The sequence below is a fragment of the Notolepis coatsorum genome (genome assembly GCF_963971535.1).
Source record: "Notolepis coatsorum genome assembly, chromosome: 4".
Taxonomy (NCBI): Eukaryota; Metazoa; Chordata; class Actinopteri; order Aulopiformes; family Paralepididae; genus Notolepis; species Notolepis coatsorum.
Window position 1 is genome coordinate 131513171 of NC_140168.1, and position 26471 is coordinate 131539641.

Genomic DNA, 26471 nt, shown 5'->3' on the forward strand with positions numbered 1-26471 from the left:
CTGTGTTATCGCCTACTGGGCTGATGGCTGATAACAGCCTGGAACTTTTTATCATACAGAAGAATTTCCCCACTATTGAAAGCCGCTGACTGCCAGAAACCACGCGTACAGGTAACGTATCCTAAAGTGAGTCTCTCTTACATCTGGTCTGACTATTCTCAGAATCACATGTTTGAAAGCTGATTATGGACTTCAATGGTAGTTAAAAGTATGGGGGCTTTTGTGGTTCAGCCCCATCAAGCAAACAAGCTTGTTTTCCGACACGGGAGCTCTAGGCCTACTGTATGAAACAAAAGGAATACTGATTATGTATGGTCACGTCAGGGGGTGAGGCGTAGAGGCCTTTTAAATGTGATATAATGGGGTCTCTGCCTTTGCCTAATGGACTTTCTGCAATCTGATCGTGTATAAATGTTTTTTTCCCCTCTGGATTAAACAGACCTTTTGACCTTGTCAGCTTTTCACAGATGACCGATTGATTGATTGGAAATGTTATTAACAGATTGCAGAATGGGTACAATACAGTACGGCTCAATACACACAATTGTTAAGGGGATGCAGACCAGAGAAAGACTTTCGTCTTGTTTACATCGGGGTCCCCCATTTTCTATTCATAACATGACGCTGGCTGGTTTAGATTCTGAAGCCATATTCAAATAGTCAGAATTACTTATTTTGTAGAATAAACATGGTCTAATAATTACAACTCAAATGTAAGAGCAAATACGTCTATATTAACCCTTCCACTGCCACACGACAGAAGGTTAGCCCTTTACTATCACACAACCGACAGCGATGCTCCATCATTAGCATTATTAGCTGCTAATGATGGCGCATCGCCGTCGGTTGTGTGATAGTAAAGGGTTAACCTGTATTATTGTCACAGTGAAATGGTTAACCTTCTGTCGTGTGGCAGTGAAAGGGTTAATGCTGCTTGAACAGACTGTCCTACAAATAGCAGTGTGACTCCTGAACAGTAGGCGGCAGTGTTGGTTCCCAAACAACTTCAAGCCACGGAACGCAATGTTGATCAGTTGTAGTTTCTAGACGGACCAAACCCTCGACGCCGGACCAATTCAGTGAACAGTTCTGCGCATGTGCAGCTAAAACGATGCATTAGCCACAAGTACAGTAATAAGCTTCTGTAATAATTACTGATTCGTGCCGCCTGTCGTCATTATAAAGAGAAAGTAACAAGATAATAACCACTGAAGCCATGAACCCCGTCATACGAAAGGTAACATCAGTCTTCTCGCAAATGGTTTTCCTTGTAGCAATAGCCCTCTTACCAGAGGTCACATTATACTCTCTTTTCTGGGCTCTTTTTGTATCACAAACAGTATTGTATTTGTAAATCTCGTATGTCATAAAGGTATAGATGTAACAGTACTGTCTATCTGTATGTCATGTCATGTATGTCATATATGTTATGATGAATTGAAAATGGGGGACCCTGATGTAAACAAGACTAAAGTCTTTCTCTGGTCTGCATCCCCTTAACAATGTATTGAACTGTACTGTACCCATTCTGCAATCTGTTAATAAAGTATTCAATCAATCAATCATGGGGCCGAGTTATAGAAAACACATTATTGTAATGAATGAAAACTTTATTTAACAGATTGCAGAATGGGTACAGTACAGCTCAATACACCCTGATGTAAACAAGACGAAAGTCTTTCTCTCTCTACTTGGTAAATAAAACCCGGTTTGCATAATTACTGTCACCAAAATGGAATGAAAAAGATAGACCAGTAATGCTGAGATATGGACTAGGCTACAAGCGGTGCAGGAAATTATATTTTTCAAAAGTACTATCTTTAGCATTAATAATAACAATGTACTTTGTTTGTATAGCACCGTTCATACAATAATTGCAGCCCAAAGTGCTTTACAACAGTCAAATAGACATAACATGGACATAGGCTTAAAATGGCTTAAAAAGAAATCTAACCCTAACTAACCTTACTGTGATGCACTTGTCCTAATAAACTAACCTACACTGTAGCACTCAACACTTGAACATTATTACTCAGCTGATAGAGTACCCTTCCTGCTGACTTCAGCTAAATGTAAATGAGCATAACATAGACAGAATAAATGCAACGCAGAGAGTAAGAAAAGGGTAAAAGCAACGCTGGTCATAACACTTATGGTTAATGAATTAGCAGAAAATCTTTACACCTGTGGACGAGGTTAGCAGCTATGATGACGACCCAATACCAGTGTTGTTGGTGGGTCCGCTGACAAACATTCTCTCATTTCATTCAGTTGCAGGTTTCGTTCTCGCAACATTCTCAAGCTGCAGCATTTCTACGCAGGTAAGAGTGCGCCCTGTGTCCCACAGGGTGTTTGTGGTGGTGGATGTTATTAATGTGTATTTTTATCTGTTTTTGGTGAATCTCTCATCTCTAATATGTGGTGGGTCTGCTTGATATTGTGGTGGGCTGCCATGAATCAATAATCTCATGTATGAGAGAGACTGGACTACGTTTTGATGCTATAATCTTTTTGTCATTTTCTATTTCACTTGAAGCATCGGCTGATATCAGATAAGAGTTCCCACCCATTACGTCAACCGAACACTAAGTATCCTTGACTTGGACCGTTAGTTTGGGGTCAGTGGACGGAAGAGATTGAGAAGAGATTAACATCCTAACGGGAGTCTCAAGGCGAGCACAGAAAGACTCAGAAGAACATTATGCAACAACCATCAAATGCACACAGCACCCACACGCACACACTCACTTTAAACAAACAACACACTGCAGCACCCACTCTCCACACTTTAGATCACCTAAACACACTTTATATTTATTGGTAAAGGATTTGCACTACAACTCGTACACCTTACTGTACATTGTACCTAAATTGTACCTCATCCCATTTCTGCTTTGCACTATATAGTATTGTATATTAGTACATTGCATAGTATATTGTATATTGTATGGTAACTCAGTTACTTCTATTCTGCATCGAACATTGTACATATGTCTATACTGAACACTGTGACCTCTACTTTTACTTCTATTTTACATGCTATACTATTTTATTTCACACTTATCTTGTCTAGCACAGTCTCTGGAGCGTAACAGTAAGACGCATTTTGTATAAAAGTATTCTGTACTTCTGTATGACAACTATTAAAGAAACTTGAACTTGGCTACTATGTGCCCAAGATCCAGAAAAGTGAAGTCACTTTGATTCAATATCTGACATGTGTTATACATGGCTCTTTCCCTTTGTATCCGATTTTATTGGGAACAATTCTCCAACTAAGACTTTGTTTTAGCTTGGTATATCTGCCCATGTATCCAACATGGCTTTCTCTACGTTACTCTTTTACATTGTTATGTTGGCCCAGTGTTTCCCGTACATACATTAACCCTTTAATCGCCGTTGACGCTTTTCAGCGTCATTCCCCGCCATGCTTATTCTGCCGATGACGCTGTACAGCGTCATTGATATCAATATTTCAAAAATCTGTGATCGAAATCATATTTCTCCCCCGGGGACAGTATATGTACTGGTGATCCCCTGTCAACTCTCTAACGGTTCAAGAGCGCCATCTGGTGGCCGATCGGCAGATCGCCCAGGGAAGAAAGAGGATGTAGACGCTGGTGCTCATTTCAATTTGGTCCGATCACTCGCTATAGGTCCCGGGACTCGAGCTCGACACAATACATAGCGATCCGTTGCCAATAACTCGATAAACAACATGATTTGAACGTATATACTATTATACAACCTGGAAATGGATCGGGTATTTCTATATCCCATAATAGAAAAAATTCTGTTCCACACTCATCGTCCAACGGCGAGAGGAAGTTACAGTGAGTTTCAGCGTTATTTTGCGGCTACGCGGCGTAGTGGGCAAGGCGCTCGCCACGAAATGCTGGAGCTCCACATTTGCTTTCAGTTTAGCTGGTCGTCCGTACTAATACACATTGGCCGTATTAGGGGGTGGGAAACTGATGGGTGGGGATCGGGCGTTGTGGACAGCGACTCCTACAGGTCGGTTGGTGTGCCTGCGCAGTAGAATCAGGAAGTGTCGGGGGCAGCGTGAGCCTCCCACGCGTTACTCCTCGCCACTGAGAGATCGAGCTGCGCAGGTGAAAAGATGCGACTGCTGTTACCTCAAGTACCGGAGGGTACTTGTGCTATGTATGACTTAGTCCACATTGCAGCCGGCTTCTGGGAGGCAAGAAACAGCGTCCGTGACAGGGGAGGGTTGAATTGGATGATACGAAATTGGGATGGGAGAAAATATAGAAAATGGGAGAAAAAGTGGATAAAAAAAAGAGTTTCAGCGTTATTTTTTATTTTTTTTAAACTAAATTTTTTAGCGTTTATCGCTTTTCTGGTCAAGCATGACCGACAGATACAGGGTGAAACGGGATATAGATCAGGGGAAGACATTCTGGCAAATGACGGCGGGTCCGGGAATCGAACTCTGAGTCCACCAGATCCGTGACGCAGCACGGTTTTCCCCGACGCAGAAATAGCGCAGAGATATGCGGTGAGCTACTGGAGCTCCCCCGCAGCGTTATTTTCTAATGTCTTCTATACTAACTGCTCTAATGATCATATCACCCACACTAGATTAATGATATAACGTTGCCCACGGAATTATAAACGACCCCCCGCCCATCCGGTCATCATCAGATCATACGTAGTAACTTCTAGAACCACGTCCATTTGAAATTTTTTATCTGGCACCGATCGCTATCAAACTGTATTTGATCATCAATATAATGCATTTAGGGCTATAAATCAAGTTCTGGAGAAAGCTGCAGAAAACGATAAAAACATACTTATACTTTAGACCGTATTTTAGTATGAATATGTGAATGAAAAAGTATAACGTTGCTACACCCTGAACAATAGATATAGGACTTTGAATGGGCCATGGTAATGTCAATTTAGCAATACAATTTAAAAAGTTATAGCCCTGCAAAGAAGGGGAACTTCTCCATGTTAAATAGGGCTGGCGATCCATGGTAAATTATGAATTTAACCCCGGCGATCAAAGGGTTAAAGGTGCTATAGATAGCATTCAGCCACTAGATGTTGCACTAGAGCACCAGCATGTCATTTATCCAATCGGGTGCATTCCATGTGGGGGAATGGGACGTTTTATTCCGCACCTTTCGAAAATCTTAGGTTTTCAAGTTTAAGTTTTGTTTTATTTGTCACATATAAGGTACACGTAGGCCTACAGTATATTCTAGTGAAACGCCTGGTTCTGTATGAGCCTCCTGAGATTGTGCTTCACACAGTAAAAAAAGACCAACACTATACAAAATATACAATATATGTAAGGGCAACCTAACAAGAAAAGATGCCAGTGAGGGAATACTGGGTGAAGCTCTTTCCAACGCGTGGTGCTTGTTGATAATAAAATGATGTCTTCTCCTTGAGTACGTTTTGAGAGTTTTTATTCGTACTTGCAATGTGGACAAATATAAGCATACTGTAAACTCTGTGTTTAAACTGGAATTTAAACACAGGATAATTGCTACAAAATAAACCCAAAAAGTGACTCAATATAACTGAAAACAAAACAAACGAGCACGGTAAAAAGACAGTGTGGCTTCCCTGTGATAATTACCCAATTCCCTCCCGCTGCACACCTGTGAACACATACATATAGACTGCACCTGAGCACATCTGAGCCCCGCCTCCTGTGCCCACTGCCAGCTAATTGGTCAATACTTTCATGGTGACACGGTGCCTTCATACAATAACGTAACGGCAGAAAATCATTAAATTGGCTATAACAATATACAAAACCAAAATGTACAAAATGCAAAAGAACTAAATGCAAAAAATTAGGTAGAAGAGGTAGTGCAAATTTGTAAGAATAAATGGATAAAATATGGTGTAATGCAGGGGTCTTCAATTAAGTTTGGCCGAGGGCCACATTTTTTCCAAGCCATTGTATGGGGGGCCGGAAACAAAAACAATGGCTAATTTAATATTGATAGTGAAAAGATTTTAACTCTGTGACTAACCACCTTATAACTAAGACATACATCTGTGGCAGAGGCAGAGAATGGACAAAATAAACTAGCTGCATAGGTGGCATAATAAACTGTAAACGACATACACATTTGTACTGAACATTATACCTTTGTCTTTTTGCAATTTTATTATAAAACCAGAGACAAGCGCCTCTCTCTTATCGGTCTATCTTACATTACGCACAACCAGCCTGTCTATCTGACAGCCCTTTCTGTGGAGCGCACTGGACTATTGAGAAACAATAGGAATCTTCCATTGGTTCTCCCAGTCCACTTGACCATTTCTAGCATTTCCATTGGCTATAGTGACAGACATAGATATATGATAAATGGATAGATACAGCGGATTAGATGCAGTCCAGAGAAAACAACCAATCTAGATATTTCAAGATTCTATGCTTTACATCTGCGCATTCTCTGAGAGATGCACACAATCTTTAGATGACAATCGATACAATAAAGCAAGTCTTTATCACAAACAAATCCAAAGATATTTAATGTTTTACAAAACATGTCTAGTGTTGCGCTTGGCTTTAGAGGGTTAAAAGCCTAATTGTATTTTTTATTTAGTTAATAAATGTCTTGTTGTAATTCCTTATATACCTAATGTAGCGCATCTTCTTGAAGCAGAATCAGCTTTTTTTGCTCTGATTTGACTTCAGTTAGATTGCATTGTTACTGTTCACATGTGTGGTGCCATCAGTCATATAAGTAAAGATAAAGTTTGAATGACTTACTGAACTGGTGTTTTAATTTCACACCACACTGCTTGTTTGTTATTTCAGCACCAGGCGCTGTCCACCGACTTTTTTCATGTTGAGCAAGCGCTACATTGTACCTCGCTGCCTACCTGTTATTCACTCTCAACATGGATAAAACAAAGTATAATAAGCATTCTTTAGGTGGTGGTAGTTTCTCTATTTGGACGTTATAGCTAACATTATAGCCTAGCCTAGTTGGTCAATTTTTTTTATTTTTTTGAAAATAATCTGAGGGGCCAGATATTATTGCTTTTATTTTTTTAAATAAAAGATTACTCTACATAAGATTAATCTATGGCACTTTTAATTTGTTGAAGCCCACCACAATATCAGCCAGGCCGACTACAAATAGATTTCTTTATGACTCGACACATAACATGACTTGCAGCTTCTTATATCTTGCATGTAAACAGTCCTTTTCCACTGTTCATCATTCTGCCCATCCGCAGCCTGTTGGAAATACCACGGCCTGCTACCTTATTCTGTATACGGATAGTGGATATGGGATTGTTATTCATTTTTTCTTTTAATGTTGAAAACGAGCTGCACTTCTAGATAAAGACTGATTTGTTGTTTTAGGATATTTCATGATCCAGATCTGCATCAGGAACTTGTTGGATTTAATATTCCTGTTGTTGGTTTTTAAGGGCAACAGCATTGATCCAGCATCCACTCCAGGTCCAGGGTAAGTAAGTGTAATAACACACACCCACTCCAGGGTAAGTAAGTGTAATAACACACACCCACTCCAGGGTAAGTAAGTGTAATAACACACACCCACTCCAGGGTAAGTAAGTGCAATAACACACACCCACTCCAGGGTAAGTAAGTGTAATAACACACACCCACTCCAGGGTAAGTAAGTGTAATAACACACACCCACTCCAGCGTAAGTAAGTGTAATAACCCACTCCAGGGTAAGTAAGTGTAGTAACACCAGTGTGTATAGTACTGCTTTATGGTTCCCAGCTGCACATGTATGCTTTGCTTAATATTGTGTGTATTGAGCCGTACTGTACTGTACCCATTCTGCAATCTGTTAATACAATTTTCAATCAATCAATCAATCAATTCATATCACAGCTGGACAAATTAACTCCCAGGCGACGGTACGTCAGGTTATTTTATTTTAACTTACTCGGAAGTATTTTATATTATTACCTAAACATAGAATCCAGGGCCCTCATTTATCAACGTTGCGTACGCACAGATATGTGCGTAACCCGTGCGTACGATCATTTCTAAGCAAAGTGTGGGACTTATCAATTTGAACTTGTGCTTGACTTTGTGCGTATATCTACGCACAGCTCGGAGCATGCGTAGCTGGCGCCCGGTGGTAGAATATGAATATTACAACGTGGAAATAAGCTTCCGTGATTAGTTTCAACACTGGCGTGTTCTGTATGGCCCGTAATTCATTATAGTTCATTGTAAAATAGCAACAGTAGTGTAATTATGCATTTGGAATAATAGGTCTTTCTCTCCGAATGAATGCAGCATGGTTTATATATAGCGTTATCGGAATATACGGGGTGTACTGACTGCGCTCCGCGTAACTCAACTTGTTATTATTTTGCGCATAGATTGCAGAAATACGGGAACGTTTTGATTATATTTTAAAGGCTTTGCCATTGTTAAACGAAACAAGTGGAATTTCAAAGCTGTAAGCAGAATACAAGTCATATGAACACCCACGATATAGTGTTCTTCCCCCTTCTAGAAAGAATCAAAACCCCATTGCAACGAGAACAGAGGTTATTTGTTGAGTGTAGTATGTGTATACAAAACCCTTGCAATAAATGTGTCTTAAATGAATGAAAAGCATACATGCTCTGGATACAGAGCATATATCGTGTGGGTGATATGACTTGTATTCTGCTTACAGAATTCCACTTATTTAGTTTTACAATGTCAAAGCCTTTTAAATATAAATCAAAACGTTCCCGTATTTCTGCAATCTATGCGCAAATTAATAACGAGTTGAGTTCTAACAAAGAACGTATTACATGCTGGGTAGGCTGATAGAGTAAACTGTAAATGAAATAGCCTATAACAGTCATTATAAAGGATGGGCTATCATAGCAGGGTCTTCCCAACCTTTATTCGCCAGAGCCCCACGATTCCTGGGAGACATATAGGAATTAGGAATATGATATGATATAAGTTATACTGGTCCGTCAGCGAGGATAGCGAGGAGTCGGATAGCCATTAAATGCCATTTGAGAATATAGGCTATTAATGCAAAGCGATGGCCTATAGCCTATACATATTATTTAATGTTTTCATAAGCGTAAAGATACAACAGCTAGATTAATGATCAAGTTAGTTTACTGTTGTGCAGGGTTCGCAGGGCTGTGCCATGTGCTATTATATATGCGCAAGTTAAGTTGCATAATGTGGGCTATGGCTGCTATTATATGTAATTCATATAGGCTACCTAATACCGACAACAAAATAGATTGTATCATATGCCTCTACAAATCATATTATACCCGGTAGCCAATCGAACTACACGAATAAAGGCATTCATATTCCAGCATGGTTATAATAATGACACACCAACGCCAAATAGTGGTTAACGAACGGCCTTTATTAGTATTTTGAGCTGTCCAGGCAGAATTGCAGCAATGGTCTTAGGGAGCCATTGATATCTGACATCACCATGTACAAGTCCGCCAGCCTTTTATTTATCCCATAACACGGGTTGTGTCTTCTTAGTTCGACAGCGCCTCAGTGAAGAATCTCTCGTGGAGTTTCTCAGAGTTCGCTCGGGTCAGTCCATTAGTTCACATCCCATGGGGGGTGTTTCATTACCATATATGGATAATCATGCACGAGCATTGACGGTAGAACAAAGAGGTATTTATCAACACAGAGTGTGCGTAGGACCCGTGTACGCACGGTTGATAAATCCCAATATTTCTGTGCGTACACACATTCTAAATTCTGTGCTTACGTACGAAAATAGAACACTTTCTAAGAATTGTTGATAAATGAGGGCCCAGGCCGCTTGTTTGTCAAATGCTTACCCTGAAATTGTTTCAATGGGGGAAAAAAATTCTATTGAGAGTCTGTTTACTGGGCGCTGCCATGATGAATCAAATGCAACTTGGGAGTGAAAATAGCGGTACATATACAGCTGTGATATGAAGCTAGCAGAGTGTAGTGATACATAATACAGCTGTGATATGAAGCTAGCAGAGTGTAGTGGTACATATACAGCTGTGATATGAAGCTAGCAGAGTGTAGTGGTACATATACAGCTGTGATATGAATCAGGCAAAGTGTAGTGGTACATATACAGCTGTGACATGAAGCTAGCAAAGTGTAGCAGTACATATAAAGCTGTGATATGAAGCTAGCAAAGCGTAACGGTACATATACAGCTGTGATATGAAACCAGCGAAGTGTAGTGGTACATATACAGCTGTGATATGAAGCTAGCAAAGCGTAGCGGTACATATACAGCTGTGATATGAAGCTAGCAAAGCGTAGCGGTACATATACAGCTGTGATATGAAGCTAGCAAAGTGTAGTGGTACATATACAGCTGTGACATGAAGCTAGCAAAGTGTAGCAGTACATATACAGCTGTGATATGAAGCTAGCAAAGTGTAGCAGTACATATACAGCTGTGATATGAAACCAGCGAAGTGTAGTGGTACATATACAGCTGTGATATGAAGCTAGCAAAGCGTAGCGGTACATATACAGCTGTGATATGAAGCTAGCAAAGCGTAGCGGTACATTTCCTCCACAACTCGATACATGTAGACAGTGCATGTAGATTTGTGTATTGCTAATATTTTACTGAATAATCCCCCCCCCCCCCCCCCCCCCCCCCCCACTCTCCCAGGAAGCTTTGCTCCCGGGAATGAAAGACAATACAAAACCATGCCAACCCATGGAATTGGACGATGGAGGTATCTATTACCTAGAGAACGGGTAAGACTCTTCGGTGTTTCTTTGGGCTTAATCATCATTGAATTTGTGCGGTTGAAGGATTTTAACACGTTTACTTAAAAGATCCAGTACACTGATGTTTTAGTTCGGTCATTAATTGCTCATTGTGGAATGTTAATGTTATGAGTATATCTTCCTCCGCTTCAGATGTATCATTCGATATGTTATAGCTGTTTTAATGCAGCCTCTCTGAGCACAGCCAACTCTCAGTGTGGCCCTCTGGTCATTGAAAGGAGATGTCCAGTTAGTGTCATAATACTTGAACTTGAAGCTTTCAAATGTAAACATATTCACGAGTCCAGTATGACCAGCTGCTATGGGAGATTATCACTGGCTAACTGCTAGCGGGTGATCAATAAATGGTCACAGTTTGCAGCCTCCCTTCTATCCATCCCCCAAGTCCAGCCTTCACAGCTTTGTGGACAGAGCTCTTCTTCAGGGCAGCTCCCAGGCTCTCTCCTCTCCTCTCTCCTCTCTCCTCTCTCCTCTCCTCTCCTCTCTCCTCTCTCCCTCTCCTCTCTCCTCTCTCCTCTCTCCTCTCTCCCCCAGGACAGTTTTCCAATCCCCGCCTCAAGACGCATCTCATCTCCACTGCCTTCTCTTAGGGGGCTTTCACACTAGCCATCGGGGTCGAATCAGAGCGTGATCGCACCAGAATATCGCGTGATGAGAACGCCCCCGTCCCCGGGGACGCTGATTCGCTCCAAACCTGGACCGCTGGAATAGGTGGTCTCGGGGACAGACAAGCTGTCCAGACTGTAACTGTCGTCCGTGGACCTGGCCACGCAGGACAATGCGAGAGCATAAATATCTGGGGGCAAATCCATTTAACATTTTATACATATGTCCCAGTTTCAGAAAGGAGACCCTCTGCTCCACAGGGAGCCATCCCACCTCATTGAAGTGACATGGCTCAATATGGGTTCAAGGTGGCAGATTTAGGACCAATCGTATGGTCTTATTTTGGCTGGTTTGTAGCCTGTGTTTACTTTCCACTGTAACACCACTATACCAGTACGTACATGCATAATCATATTGGCTGAGGATCATGCAGTTGGCAAGCAATTTCATAGTTTCCAGTGATAAGAACCTCTTTTTTCTGTGCAAAAATGTCACCCTTGTGTTAACTTTTTTGATCACCTTCAGGGCCATTGTTTTCCCTGAGAGTGTTTGGTCGAGGTCTGCACCTAGGTATTTAACACAGTCTTTAGACTCGACACTGAAGCCATTACAGCTGATCTCAAGTCGGGAACATTCCTTTAATTTATGTTTTGAGCTGAATAGAATTGACTCAGTTTTTCCAAGGTGAATCGATAATCTGTGGTCAACTAACCATTTGTGAAGGCTTTCCAGCTCCCTACTGAGACCAACTTGAATTTCTGCTGTGTCGTCTCCAGACACCAGAAGTGCTGAGTCGTCAGCATACAGTAGGAGTCTGCAGGATACTGCAGACACCATGTCATTAACATATAGTGAAAAGAGCAATGGAGCAAGGATGCTGCCTTGCGGCACCCCACATGTTATTTTATTATATGAAGATGCGACACCATTTATGTTCACAGCCTGGGTCCTCCCAGTCAAGTACGACCTGAACCATCTCACCGACCCATCGTCCATCCCACAGGCTTTGAGCTTCTCAAGCAGGATCTGATGGTCAACAGTATCAAACGCTTTCTGCAGGTCAATCAGAACCATGCCAGTTCATTTGCCACAGTCCATCTGGGTTCGAATATGGTCAGTGGGATCAATTAGGCAAGCATCCGTAGAATACCCAGGGCGAAAGCCAGACTGGAATTGATAAAGGAGATCTGTCTGTTTGAGAAAATCTGATATTTGATTAAATATGACCTTCTCAAGAACTTTGGAGATGACGCTGATAATAGAAACTGGATGATAGTTTCCCTCGTTTGTCCTATCTCCTTTTTTGTGTAGTGGAACCACTCTGGCACATTTTAAGTCGTCGGGTACGATACCCTGTTTCAGTGATAGGTTGATGATATGTGTTAGAGGTTCACTAATCTGGTTTGCGCCGTCTTTGATAAACCTCACTGGTAAGCCGTCTATTCCAGTAGCTTTGTCCTTGCCTAGGGTATTGATAGTTTTTTTCTACCAGAGCCATGTCCACTGGTTGTAATTTGAAGGAATCCTGTGCAACCTTATCTGAATAATAATTAAATACATGACTACTACCAAACTGTCCAGTGGGTTCGGGTAACTTCTTCACAAGTGTTGATGCCACTGTAGTGAAAAAATCATTGAATTTTTGGGCCACCCTTGCACTGTCGAAGCAAATTTCATTATCAATATCCAACCCAATCTTTGAAGAAGCTGAACAGTTGTTTCTAATGGGAGCCCCCAGATTTTTTAGAGTTTGTCAAAGTTCTTTGGGGGAGTTTTTCACTTCTTGGAATTTTGTTTTGTAGTATTCTGTTTTGGCCTTTTTTTACCAGGCTGGTTACTATTTCGCATGTGTCGATACTCATCGAATAGAGCGTTATCGCTGCATTTTCTAAATGTTGCCAGAATTTAGTCTCTTAACCGAATTTGTTCTAAGATGTCTGAATCCATCCAGGGTTTGGAACGTTGTTTGACTCTGACAAGCCTGATGGGACATACTTTGTCTAAAACCGATAGAAATATTTCTTTTTTTGATCCACTTTTCTCCCATTTTCTATATTTTCTCCCATCCCAATTTCGTATTATCCAATTCAACCCTCCCCTGTCACGAACGCTGTTTCTTGCCTCCCACAAGCCGGCTGCAATGTGGACTAAGTCATACATAGCACAAGTCCCCTCCGGTACTTGAGGTAACAGCAGTCTCATCTTTTTACCTGCGCAGCTCGATCTCTCAGTGTCGAGGAGTAACGCGTGGGAGGCTCACGCTGCCCCCGACACTTCCTGATTCTGTTGCGCAGGCGCACCAACCGACCTGTAGGAGTCGCTGTCCACAACGCCCGATCCCCACCCATCAGTTTCCCACCCCCTAATACGGCCAATGTGTATTAGTATGAACGACCAGCTAAACTGAAAGCAATGTGGAGCGCTGGGCTCCAACAGGCGAGCCCAGCGTCTCTGCATTCATGGCGAGCGCCTTGCCCACTACGCCACGTAGCCGCCCTCCGATAGAAATATTTCTTTAAAAATGATCCAAGCTTCCTGAGCTTTGTCGCACTCTGTAACCTGACTCCAGTCATCAGACTGCAATAGTTGTTGGAAATTTTACAGGTTGTACTTTTTCATTCACCTGATCCTAACCGTGCTGTGTTTGCCTATCTGGCTGTGACAGATCTTTCTTGTGCAGTGACAAAATGGTCACTGATTCCTAAAGGTAGCACCCCAGATTGACATATTTTTTCTTTGTCAGATGACAAGATCAGGTCAATGATAGATCTGCTAGTCTTAGTAATTCTGGTAAAATCATCAATCAATTGTGTAAAATAAAAAACTGAGAAAATTCATAAAATCTGCAAGTAGAATGACTAGTTGGATGGACATTACAGTTAAAATCACCAGTGACAATAACCTCTTGATCTAGAAAATGGTCTGCATTTGCACAGGACTTCTCGAGAAGATGAAAAAAATGTGAGCATTTCGGGGGTCGATAGCAACAACCGACCAGAATAGGTTGTGATTTTTGTAACAGTATATCAATCCAGACTGTTTCTAAGTCAACTCTATGTAAATCATGCCTGGGGTTGAATGCAATATCGGCACGTATGTAGAGAGGCAGACCCCACCTCCTTCCCTATTTCGGTCATTCCTAGTCACAACAAATCCAGGTATTTCAATTTCATTGTCCGGTACACTATCATCAAGCCAACTTTCAGTTATTGCAATCACAGATGCCTTTGTTTTCGTTGCTAGTATTTGCACTTCAGGTAGTTTTGGTATCAGGCTGCGTGCATTCAGATGAATGATATGCAAACCCTTTTTGTTAAAGTGTTCAAAAGGATCATTTTGGGTTGTTGAGGATGGTGAGACCTGGCCTGGACTTGTAGGTCTATTGGAGGCTGAACAGTCCTCTGTGAACAGATTATCCTTAAAAAATTAATCACTGAACATGGGTAGTGTACACAGATTGCAAAACCACTTAAGATCTGATTTAGCTAAGTGGTTGTATTCTTTCACAGACATATTGATACATTTTGGGTGATACCAGTTATTGCAGTCATCACAGCATATACCTCTTTGTTTTGTTTGGATGTGCTCGTAACATGACCCACACGTATCAATTGAAGGACCAGGGTTTGTTTGGATATCCCCACTTAAAACTAGGATCACAAACAGGCATTGCTGAACTGGATCAGTGGAGTATTTGCTTAGTTTAACTGTCAAGGTGTAACAGAGTAAGCATTATGCTGGTTACAATGGGCTGATAGTTTAACTGATAGTTTAGCACAGATGATTCAGTTTGCCATGTTTTTTTCTTCCAGTTGGCTTGGATTACTGTGGTTTTCTGGAGTAAATTACATTCTACCTAATAGGACTAGAATCACAGTGATCAAACGCCTAGGGCCTAGTACAGCCATTTTGGTAGTGAGAGTACACTTTTCTAGCGGCAAATATGCAAAGAGGTCCCTTGTAGCAGGCAAAACACTATTTACAAATTACCAACAAAGATGAAGGAAAAGTAGAGTGTATAGCCTGGAGCTGGCCTGGTGGTGGTAACTGGTAGCCTGGGGCTGGCCTGGTGGCTGGTAGCTGGTAGGCTGGGGCTGGCCTGGTGGTGATGGCTGGTAGCAGCTAGGCTACTGCTGGCCTGGTGCAGCCCAGTTGGCTTGCGCTGCTGCAGGGCCTGGCCTGGTGGTAGCTGGCTGCTCCTGGGCCTGGCCTGGTGGTGACTGGCTGCTGCTGGAGCCTGGACCTGGCCTGGTGGTAGCTGGCTGCTCCTGGGCCTGGCCTGGTGGTAGCTGGCTGCTACTGGAGCCTGGCCTGGTGGTGGCTGGCTGCTGCTGGAGCCTGGGCCTGGCCTGGTGGTGACTGGCTGCTGCTGGATCCTGGGCCTGGCCTGGTGGTAGCTGGCTGCTCCTGGGCCTGGCCTGGTGGTGACTGGCTGCTGCTGGATCCTGGGCCTGGTGGTAGCTGGCTGCTCCTGGGCCTGGCCTGGTGGTGACTGGCTGCTGCTGGATCCTGGGCCTGGTGGTAGCTGGCTGCTCCTGGGCCTGGCCTGGTGGTGACTGGCTGCTGCTGGATCCTGGGCCTGGTGGTAGCTGGCTGCTCCTGGCCTGGCCTGGTGTTAACTGGCTGCTCCTAGCAGGCGTATTTGTTATCCAAGTAGGTAATCCAAGCAGATTTCCAGACTAAATCCGGCCAGTATACAAATGAAGGCAATATCAAGCAAGCTTTAGCAATAAAACCCATACAAATCTATAAAAAACACATTTAAAATCTCATAAACTCACAGACCTGGGACTAATAGGAACCCAAGGAGGACAATATCCACCTTATGTGGATACTGTGATACTGTGAATAATGTATATTTCAGTGGATACTGTGATAATGTATATTTCAGTAGATAGTAAATTATAACACTACCTTATGCATACTGCACCTTATGTGACACTGTGAATACTGTGAATATATTTTTCAGCTAGTTAGATAGTAAATTATATTGACCTATTTGTTTACACTGCTTGTGTTGTTTTTACTACCTGTACCCCCCCCCCCCCTTCCCCCATGCTGCTATGATGCCTGAATTTCCCCAAGGGGATCAATAAAGGAATATCTTATCTTATCTAAAAACATGGAGCTGCCATCTTGCAAAAGGGGCGTGTGTTCATTGGTTTCTTGTTCGAATGCATTTATTTCTATAGACCAGTGGTGCCCAACCAGTTGGCCGTGATCGACCGGTAGATCAATGACATGCAATATAATTGACGCAAGCAATGGGCTAACGTTAGCTGCTAACTAGTAATAACCAGGCTAAGCTAACTAGCGTTAGCCGCTAACCCTGGAAACCGCTCAAAGCGGACTCCACGACACCAGTTCCATTCGTGAGAAAAGGGGGTGGGTTATATTGACAAGGCTCAAATATAACTTCATATTTATTGGTTATTTGTTTCTTTATATCAGCATCCAGTTTCCACCACCGTATGTTAAACTCTTCCTGTGTTGACGTTAGAGTGTGACATCATCGCCTACGCTCAAAACGCAAACCGTAAACAAAACCCAGAGCGCACCAAGACTGCAGTGTGTACGCAAACTAGAGGGGGGAGAGGGAGGGGGGAAGTTCGCACCCAAGGACGGACGGAGCGGAGCTGATTCGACTCCGAATGGCTAGTGAGAAAGCCCCCATAGCCCCCCATCCATCCTTGTGTGTTAATTTCATGTTTGTCTGTTGTTTGTCTCACTACCTCCGCCCCTAAGTGTAAAGCGACTTTAGTTCTAGAAAAGCGCTTTGAAAAATCACATTTATTATTATTATTATTATTATTATTATTATTATTATTATTATTATTATTATTATTATTATTATTATTATTATTATTATTATTATTATTATTATTATTATTTAATAATGAACCACTAGATCTCAGTAAACACTCTACTTAACACATTGTGCACCAAAAACGAGTATACTCGTTATTGCCCGCCATGCGCTGTGCGCCAGAAACGAGTTAACTTGTTTTTGGGATCAATATTTAATTTTTTCGACATGGCATTCATAATTCATCCAGCCTCCCTCCGCTGCTGCAGCTGGACCCTGTCTGATATTGCAATGCCTCAATACCACCGCCTGGTGGATTTCGGGCGAGTTACACTCTACGTCAAACCGGAAGTGGCGCTGGGTGCATCTGGGAGAATCCTCCGGTAATAATATCTTGTAACGTGGATCAAGAGACACAATCGAGTGCATTGGGATCGCTTTCGAAACGCAATAATCAATATGATTTTGGCGTTTATTGCGTCATACAAACTGAAAATGGATCTAGCAGATCGACGTCAAATAATTGGAATATTTTTCCTCCAGTCTCATCGGCGAACGGTAAGAGGAATCTAACGTTATTTTCAGCCCGATTGTTTATTTATTTCACGGCAATCCATCTGATCAACGTATCAACCCATAGTAAAAAAAGACGCTACTGACGATCAAGGAATTATAAATGACCCCCCCCCCCCCTTTCCTTCACGCATGATGAAGCATAATGTATACCGATTATATACATTTGAATTTTTTAATATAGCGTGTATAGGAAAGAAACGCCAATCGATAATCTATCATATGCGTCAGGGCCTATAACTCGCGTTTTAGGAATTACTGCAGAAAACCTTAAAAACATACTTATATTCACGACGGTATTAAGACGACAATGTATGAATGAAAAAATATAACGTTCCCACATCCGGAACGATAGATACCCGATGTTGAATGGGCCATAGTAATGTCGATATAGCTATAATATTTAAAAAGTTATAGCCCTGCAAATAAGGTAAACATCTCCATAGGGTTACAGCACTGGCAGACTGGGCCCAAGGATGGGTACAATGCATGGCGGACAATGTGGTTAATGCGACTATAACATCGTCGTCTTGAATTGTGAATTCCTCTTTGCCTCCAGACCAGGAAAAAGAGAGACAAGCATCAGATGAAACCCATCAAAGCGGCCACAGACACGGAGTACGGCTCTCTGAATGTGATCGTGTCCGGGTTCGACATGACCGTCGTGGAGCATTACTCCCAGTACATCCACAACCTCTGCCACCGGCTGGGCGTCAGAGTGGATGACAGGTGAAGGGAGCGTTCCATGTGTACAGTTTCTTCCTTCTCGGATGTATATTTTTTTATGGTCTCTTTTTCTTACACAGTACCGTATATTTGTATGTCATGTATGTCATAAATGTCCTAATGAATTGAAAATGGAGGACCCTGATGTAAACAAGACGAAAGTCTTTTTCTGGTCTGCATCCTCTTAGCAGTTGTTAGTATTGAGCCGTACTGTATTGTACCCATTCTGCAATCTGTTTAATAACGTTTTCAATCAATCAATCAATCAATCAAAAAAGAGATGATGGGATTGGACAAATACTTGCAGTCTATATCAACTAATATTCCTTTGTCTTGATTAACGTTTGATCTTTCTTAAAAGAAAATTCTTCTTCTTCCCCAAAGCCCCAAAAATTCCATGTCACCAAGTGCGTGGTCTTTGCCTCCTTTATCTCCAGTGTTAGAACAGAATGCCCTGTTGACCTATCTCAAACCCTGCCCTCTCTTCTTGATTCTCCAATCGCAAACCGTTGTGATTGGAGGATCAAGAAAAGAGGGCAGTGTTTGACGTGGGTCTATATTCAGCTACTTTGACCTAGGGGTGGACGGTATAAACGGTATACGGTATAAACGGTATGAATTTGCTCTACGGTATGGATTTTGACTATACCTTGTAACCGGTAGAGCAGCTCTAAAATAGCAATGACGTCATGTAACCACAGCGCGACTATTTCACTCGCATTTGCCCCTAAAAATAGATAGAATTAGTCATAGATAATAGATATGTGCAAACTGGAAAAAGTTATTTAGGAGGCTTCGTGCAGTGGGCGTGTCAACACGCAATTGTCATTTCATAATAAACACATATCACCGCGGCGCACAGCAAGTTTCAATTTCAGTTCCTGGCATTTTTAACCAGTGGAGAAAGGTAAGAGATTTCCCTATCGTTTTTCTTATATGAATTATTCTATGTTAATATAACATACCTGGTGATCAACTACAGTTTGCTGTGAACATTATGATATGTGTGTAGTGTTCCGACGGCTGGGCAGCGCGAGCTGGATGCTGGATTTTGCACAGTGCAGTACTCCAATTCAGCCATTGGCAATTCAGCCGTTGGGTGGGGGGCGCTGTTGAGCGGGCTTGTGACCGGACCTGAAAGCGCCCCTACTCTGCAGCTCTGCAGTTGCATACTATTTGGATTTGTTGGGAGCAGCACGGAGTCTCGACTTGGGACTTATTTTATTTGGAATATAATGACTGTATACGCAAAAGTAGCCTAGTTTTAAGTTAAAATATTATAAATCTACATGCCTTGAGGATGTCATTCTTTATATAGCCTGCCTATCAGGCAAAGAAAATAATTCTAACGGAAACACTGATACCGTGATATATACCGTTACCGTCTATGCTTCAAATTATACCGTGATATAAATTTTAGACCATACCGTCCACCCCTACTTTGACCTGACGGAGACATTAAAGTGTCTCCAAAATAATTGGCTGCTCCCTCCCCTCTCTGGACTCCATCTACACCTCACGCACAGTCACCCGCTCTGGTCAAATAGTCGCCGATCCCTCCCACCCAGCACACCACTTATTCCAGCGCATGCCCTCAGGTCGCTACAGGTCCATTCTAACCAGACACACACGCTTCACAAACCGCTTTTCCCCCACAGCAGTCCGAACACTAAACACCCTGGCCCGCCCCCCCTTGCACAGACGGGCAAGCATCCGTCACTGACTGACACTGTTACATGTGACTGTCCTGTACGTATTTATGTATCTATGTATTTATTTATTATTGTGGGGATTGGGAGATGGGAGGGGGGCGTTTGATGTCTGATGTTTCATCTTGATGTCCCAGTGCTTTTAACAAACTGTACCGCAAACCATTACCACCAACCATCGTTGTGTGGCATTAAAGTATCTTGTATCTTGTTGTATCTCTCCTCCCTCACACAGCTACGCGCTGCCCACTAAAAGCACAGAGGTCATGCTGATGCCCGAGCAAGGCACCAAGATGTACGTCGACTCCCTGCTGAAGACCCACGAGAGAGTTCTGCAGGTAGCGCTGTGTTTTACCTTCCATAACCGTTTCTGTTTACATACATCTTCCGTAAGGCTGAGACCACTTATCTATTTGTCGATAATTGCCATCACTTATCGATTTTTCGATTGTCTGCCTCCCCCCCCCCTGCTGCTGAATCCCTCATACACGCCTTCATCTCCTCCCGCCTGGACTATTGCAACTCCCTCCTCACTGGCATCACCTCCCGCTCCCTCCCTAAACTGCAAATGGTCCAAAACTCAGCCGCCCGCCTCCTCACTAACACCCGGTCCCGTGAACACATCACTCCTGTCCTCCACTCTCTCCACTGGCTCCCGATCAAACACAGCATAAACTTTAAAACACTACTCCTCACCTTCAAAGCCCTCCACAGCCTGGCCCCCCCCTACCTGACTGATCTCCTTCTTCCCTACTGCCCCACCCGTTCCCTCCGGTCCTCCTCCACTGCCTCCCTCACTGTCCCGACATCCAAACTCAAAAACGTTGGTGATCGGGCCTTCTCTCGCAATGCACCCCGACTCTGGAACTCCCTCCCTCAGTCCATCAGAGACTCCCCTACACTCTCCACCTTCAAAGCTCGCCTCAAAACCCACCTGTTCTCCCTTGCTTTCAACCCCCCCCCCCCTCCAACCTGATTGATGTCTGTCTCCTGCCGCTCTGTCTTTTTGTGCTGTCTCATGCTGTCTTCCCTGTTCCCCCCATGGTCTCATGTTCCTTTTGTTTTTGTTTCTTTGTTGTTTCTTTGTTTTTGTTTCTTTGTTTTTACTTTGCTCCCGACTACTGTCAGCGACTTCGGGTCATTGAGAAGCGCTATATAAATTAAATGAATTATTATTATTATTTATATATATTTCTTTAAAATATATTTTTTTAAATGTTTTATACTTTATACTATACTAGGTCTTGTGGCTTGTTTTAGTTCAAACATCCCCATTTCATGTAAATTCAGTTGAATTGCAACTCTGCACTGTGTATTCAACATGCAGTGCACTCCTCCATCACATCCAGAGACCAGCGACTGTAACATGAGAAGGATCACTGTGGTGGTTTTGAATGGGGAAATCTGTAACACTAAAGAGGGCGGCAACGACAAAGAATTTAGAGCCATATGAAATCCGTTTTATAATTTTCCAAATTCCATAATTTTTTTTCCCAAATTCTGTTTTTTTCGTTTTAATATTTCAGAATTCTGTATTTAGCTTTTTATGCTCATTTTACCATCAGAAATAGTGTCTAATAAGTGGGAATGAATAAATGTCCACAATTGAATGAGATATAACAGTCCATTTAATGTTTTTAAGTGCTGCAACTCAGAAATACAGTTCAATTTGACACAATATTTATCAAATAATATTGTGACAAAATAAAAATGCACACAAAATAAAAATACACATTTCAAGTGTAAACAATAGATACAGCTACTACTGACATCACAATGACAATGTCAGTAGCCTATAGGGATGGGTACCGAATTCGGTACTTTTGAGGCACCGAACCGAAACACGTCGGTACTACCGAGTATCGAATCAAGTGAGAAACCAAAAAATAAATAAAAAATAAATAAAAAATAAAATGTTTATTATTTCTTTTTTACTTTTTTTACTTTTTTTTTTTTTACTTTTTTTTTCATGTCAACGTTCACACGCACAATAATTATATGCTTACCTAGGATTTGACTTGATTCAACAACAAAGCAGTCGGAGCAATGACAAGCCGAAAACTGTCGAAATTGTAGTTATTTGAAGTTTGGATTTTTTTTTTTTACGACTGAGGTAGGTAAATAAAATTTCTTGAGACTAAAGTACCGAAAAAAGGTACCGTTGGGTACCGGTATCGATTCACAGGTACCGGTATCGGTTCAAATGTGAAAGGTACCCATCCCTAGTAGCCTAGCTATATCTATTATATTGTGATGAAATATAGTAATGCATAATTTAGGCACCGTTAGTTTAGTTTATTTCGTTTATAAAGGACAGTGTGTACCGACAATCATTTGCATTAACCAAATGGATGGGTGCACCAGATTTAGCTAGAAGCTATCATTTCCATCTATAGTCCTATGTACTGTAACGTTACATAGCTGTTTAAGTTTATTTAGTTTATAAAGGACAGTGTGTACTGTATAATGACAATTGTTTGCATTAAACGAATAGTTGGGTGCACTAGATTTAGCTAGAAGCTATCATTTCCATCTATAGTCCTATGTACTGTAACGTTACATAGCTGTTTAATCACAATAGTGTCGCACCTGTTTTTGCGGGTCCAGTTAACAGAACGTTGACAGAATTTGCAAAACACCTTATCGCCGGAGGCATAAAAGTCATTAGGATACTGTTCTGCTCTGAATTGAGGGCTTATTGCGGAATTTCTTAGCTTCTTGACGATGTTAACATCAAAGCAGCCAGACGCTTGAGCACTGCTGCGTGTTGTGTGTAACCCGCTGTAGCGTCCCCGCCTCCCTGGTCATGTTTGCTTTGCACCAAACGTTCCACCCAAAAACGGAATTTCAGTCCAGATTAGGCCAAATTCTGCAATATTCCACGTTTTGCAGTTGATTCCATTTTTCAATTCCGTGATTCTGTCCGCGATTCCGTGAACGCGGATTTCATATGGCTATAAAAGAATTGCTGCAAAATAAACATAAATTTGTTGTTTAAATAATAATACATTTTTTAAAATATATTATTTTCTTTATAATTTTGTTAATACTATGTGGCGGCTGGGTGGCGCAGCGGACATTGCGCTCGTCACCAACGCAAGAGACACCGGTATCAAATCCGGCTGTCAGCGTTGCCTCCGGGTTGGGCCGGCCGTCATACTAACTCAATTGGCAGAGTTAGCGGGAGGGGAGTCGATGGGTGGTAATCTGGACGTTGTGGACAGCGACTCCTACAGGTCGGTCAGGGCGCCTGCACAGCAGAGACAGGAAATGGCGGGGGTAGTGTGAGCCTCCCACACGTTACACCTCGCCACTGAGAGTCCGCGCTGGCAGGTGAAAAGATGTGACAGGCTGCCTCCTCGTGTACCGGAGGGGACACGTGATGCAAGGCTTCTATCCTCCCTACGACCGGCCAGTGGGGGCACATGCGAGCAACGTTCAAGACAGGGGAGGGGAGAATTGGCACGGCTAAATTGGGATGGGAGAAAAGAAAATGGAGGAGAAAAAGTGGATTATATAAAGTTAATACTAATAAAAATATAGATATTTATCGATAATTTGATCCCGATTTATCGATTCTTCCAAATGGCATATCGTCTCAGCCTTATAGCGCTGTGTTTTACCTTCCATAATCGCTTCCGTTTACATACATCTTCCGGTTATCTTCGTCTCATTGCTGTCCCCCTCCTCATCTATCTAAGTCCCTTTTTTAAACCTCTGCTTCTTTTTGTCTTTCTTTAAAATAGCTTCGTAATCTGAACGCCACCTTGAGTCCCGTCCTCATGGAGGTCCTGTTGAAGAACCAGCCCGAGGGCCTTCTGCTGTCCGTCAAGGAGGTGAGACAGGTAGAGCTGGTCTCTTGTAGGGCTGACCTCCACATGAAGGAGGTGAGACAGGTAGAGCTGGTCTCCTGTAGGGCTGACCTCCACATGAAGGAGGTGAGACAGGTAGAGCTGGTCTCTTGTAGGGCTGACCTCCACGTGAAGGAGGTGAGACAGGTAGAGCTGGTCTCCTGTAGGGCTGACCTCCACATGAAGGAGGTGAGACGGGTAGAGCTGGTCTCTTGTAGGGCTGACCTCCACATGAAGGAGGTGAGACAGGTAGAGCTGGTCTCCTGTAGGGCTGACCTCCACATGAAGGAGGTGAGACAGGTAGAGCTGGTCTCCTGTAGGGCTGACCTCCACGTGAAGGAGGTGAGACAGGTAGAGCTGGTCTCCTGTAGGGCTGACCTCCACATGAAGGAGGTGAGACAGGTAGAGCTGGTCTCCTGTAGGGCTGACCTCCACATGAAGGAGGTGAGACAGGTAGAGCTGGTCTCCTGTAGGGCTGACCTCCACATGAAGGAGGTGAGACAGGTAGAGCTGGTCTCCTGTAGGGCTGACCTCCACATGAAGGAGGTGAGACGGGTAGAGCTGGTCTCCTGTAGGGCTGACCTCCACATGAAGGAGGTGAAGACAGGTAGAGCTGGTCTCCTGTAGGGCTGACCTCCACATGAAGGAGGTGAGACAGGTAGAGCTGGTCTCCTGTAGGGCTGACCTCCACATGAAGGAGGTGAGACAGGTAGAGCTGGTCTCCTGTAGGGCTGACCTCCACATGAAGGAGGTGAGACAGGTAGAGCTGGTCTCCTGTAGGGCTGACCTCCACATGAAGGAGGTGAAGACAGGTAGAGCTGGTCTCCTGTAGGGCTGACCTCCACACGAAGGAGGTGAGACAGGTAGAGCTGGTCTCTTGTAGGGCTGACCTCTATTAGTCGAATAGTCGACTAATCCATCGAACGGAGCCGTAGTCGACTGACAATCTCTCAGTCGAATGCACAAAAAATAAATATATATATATTTTTTCATGAATGTTGTTGTTTACATGCAGGCATGTATCCTCCTCCCTACTTCCCATTTCCCCCACAGGGAATGCACCTGAATGGATAAATTACATGCTGGTGCAGTCTAGTGTGACATCTATTGGCTGAATGTTCTATAGCACATTTAAAGTTAGAACAGCCAATTGCACAAAGCTCCAAAATAACTTAATCTCCCTCCCTCTCTCTCCCTCCTTCTCTCTCTCCCTCCCTCTCTCTCCCTCCCCCCTCTCTCTCCCCCCCCTCTCCCCATATCTCTCTCCCTCCATCTCTCTCCCTCTCCTCCCCCTCTCTCTCTCCCCTCTCTCTCTCTCTCTCTCTCTCTCTCTCTCTCTCTCTCTCTCTCTCTCTCTCTCTCTCTCTCTCTCTCCCTCCATCTCTCTCCCCCCCTCTCTCTTTCTCTTTCTCTCTCCTTCCACACAGCATACTGTGGCTGATTACCATGCACGTTTCAAGGCACGCCCGGAGCTGGAGGGTCTCAAGGCACAGATGCCTGTGTACACCGAATACACCGGTTAGGCAGGAACACTGGTGCATCTTTCAAACGTTTTAGTCAAATCTTTTCAAAAGTGCTGAATCTGGTGGATTGCAGGCCATTGAAATGAATTGTATACATTAACATCAAAATAATACCCAGGTGTACATTAAATACTGAATGTCTAGTTGTCAATAAAAATAATTATATACTGTACTTCTGTAAAGATGTGCTTGTTTTCTTTTTGCAATGTGGGTTGAACAGGACACATCATAAAATAGATCCTAAAGGAGCGGAATATGAGGTGCAGGGCGGGGTATCGCCACTGATTTCCCGATTCACGAGGGCCACGATTCAATGGTTCAAGGAACCCTCTAACATGTTGCATTGTTAAAAATATCAATGTTTACATTAAGAATTGACTCAAGCAAAGGTGCTATAGATTTATCCAATCAGGTGCATTCCGCATGGGGAAATAGGAAGTAGGGAGGGGATACATACACGCAACATGTAAACAACAAGATTTATTTTAGACCCCCAAACATTTATTTTTATTATAAATTCAATATTCTTTTGGGGGAGAAAGCAATATTTTTCTGCACCTTTCTAAAAACTCTAGAAACTCTACATATAAATGTTATCTATAGCAGGGGTTCCCAAAGTCGGGGTCGCCAGATGATAATTTTTTTTTAATGCATTTAGGCCACTGAACTTAGAAGCAGGGCAGGCCAGTGTTTCTAGTTGCACCAGCGCAATAGTTAGATAACCTAGGTGGGGAACAACCAGGAGATCACTGCAACTCACACAAGTTGGAGAACTATCTCTCTCTCTCTCTCTCTTGCTCTCACACACACACAAAGGGAGCCGCATGTGATTGGTGGAGGCGGGACCCTTACAAAAAACTGCTAATCATTGACACATGCTAGCCTGTAATAATCCCCCCCAGAAAAATCTACTTT

General features: G+C 42.9%; 1 protein-coding gene across 2 annotated transcripts; it reads left to right on the forward strand.

The window, feature by feature from the left end:
• Nucleotides 1-1085: 1085 nt before the first annotated feature.
• On the forward strand, nucleotides 1086-25728 carry mrpl48 (mitochondrial ribosomal protein L48). Of its 2 annotated transcripts, XM_084312669.1 has the most exons (8): nucleotides 1086-1237; nucleotides 2272-2321; nucleotides 7432-7469; nucleotides 10641-10729; nucleotides 18307-18476; nucleotides 20418-20520; nucleotides 23929-24018; nucleotides 25461-25728. In XM_084312669.1, the coding sequence occupies exons 1-8, from the start codon at nucleotides 1217-1219 to the stop codon at nucleotides 25554-25556; spliced, it is 657 nt and encodes a 218-aa protein (XP_084168795.1). In that variant the 5' UTR covers nucleotides 1086-1216; the 3' UTR covers nucleotides 25557-25728. The 2 variants fall into 2 exon arrangements, with proteins under 2 accessions (XP_084168795.1, XP_084168796.1); XM_084312670.1 differs by lacking the exon at nucleotides 23929-24018.
• The last annotated feature ends 743 nt before the right edge of the window (nucleotides 25729-26471 follow it).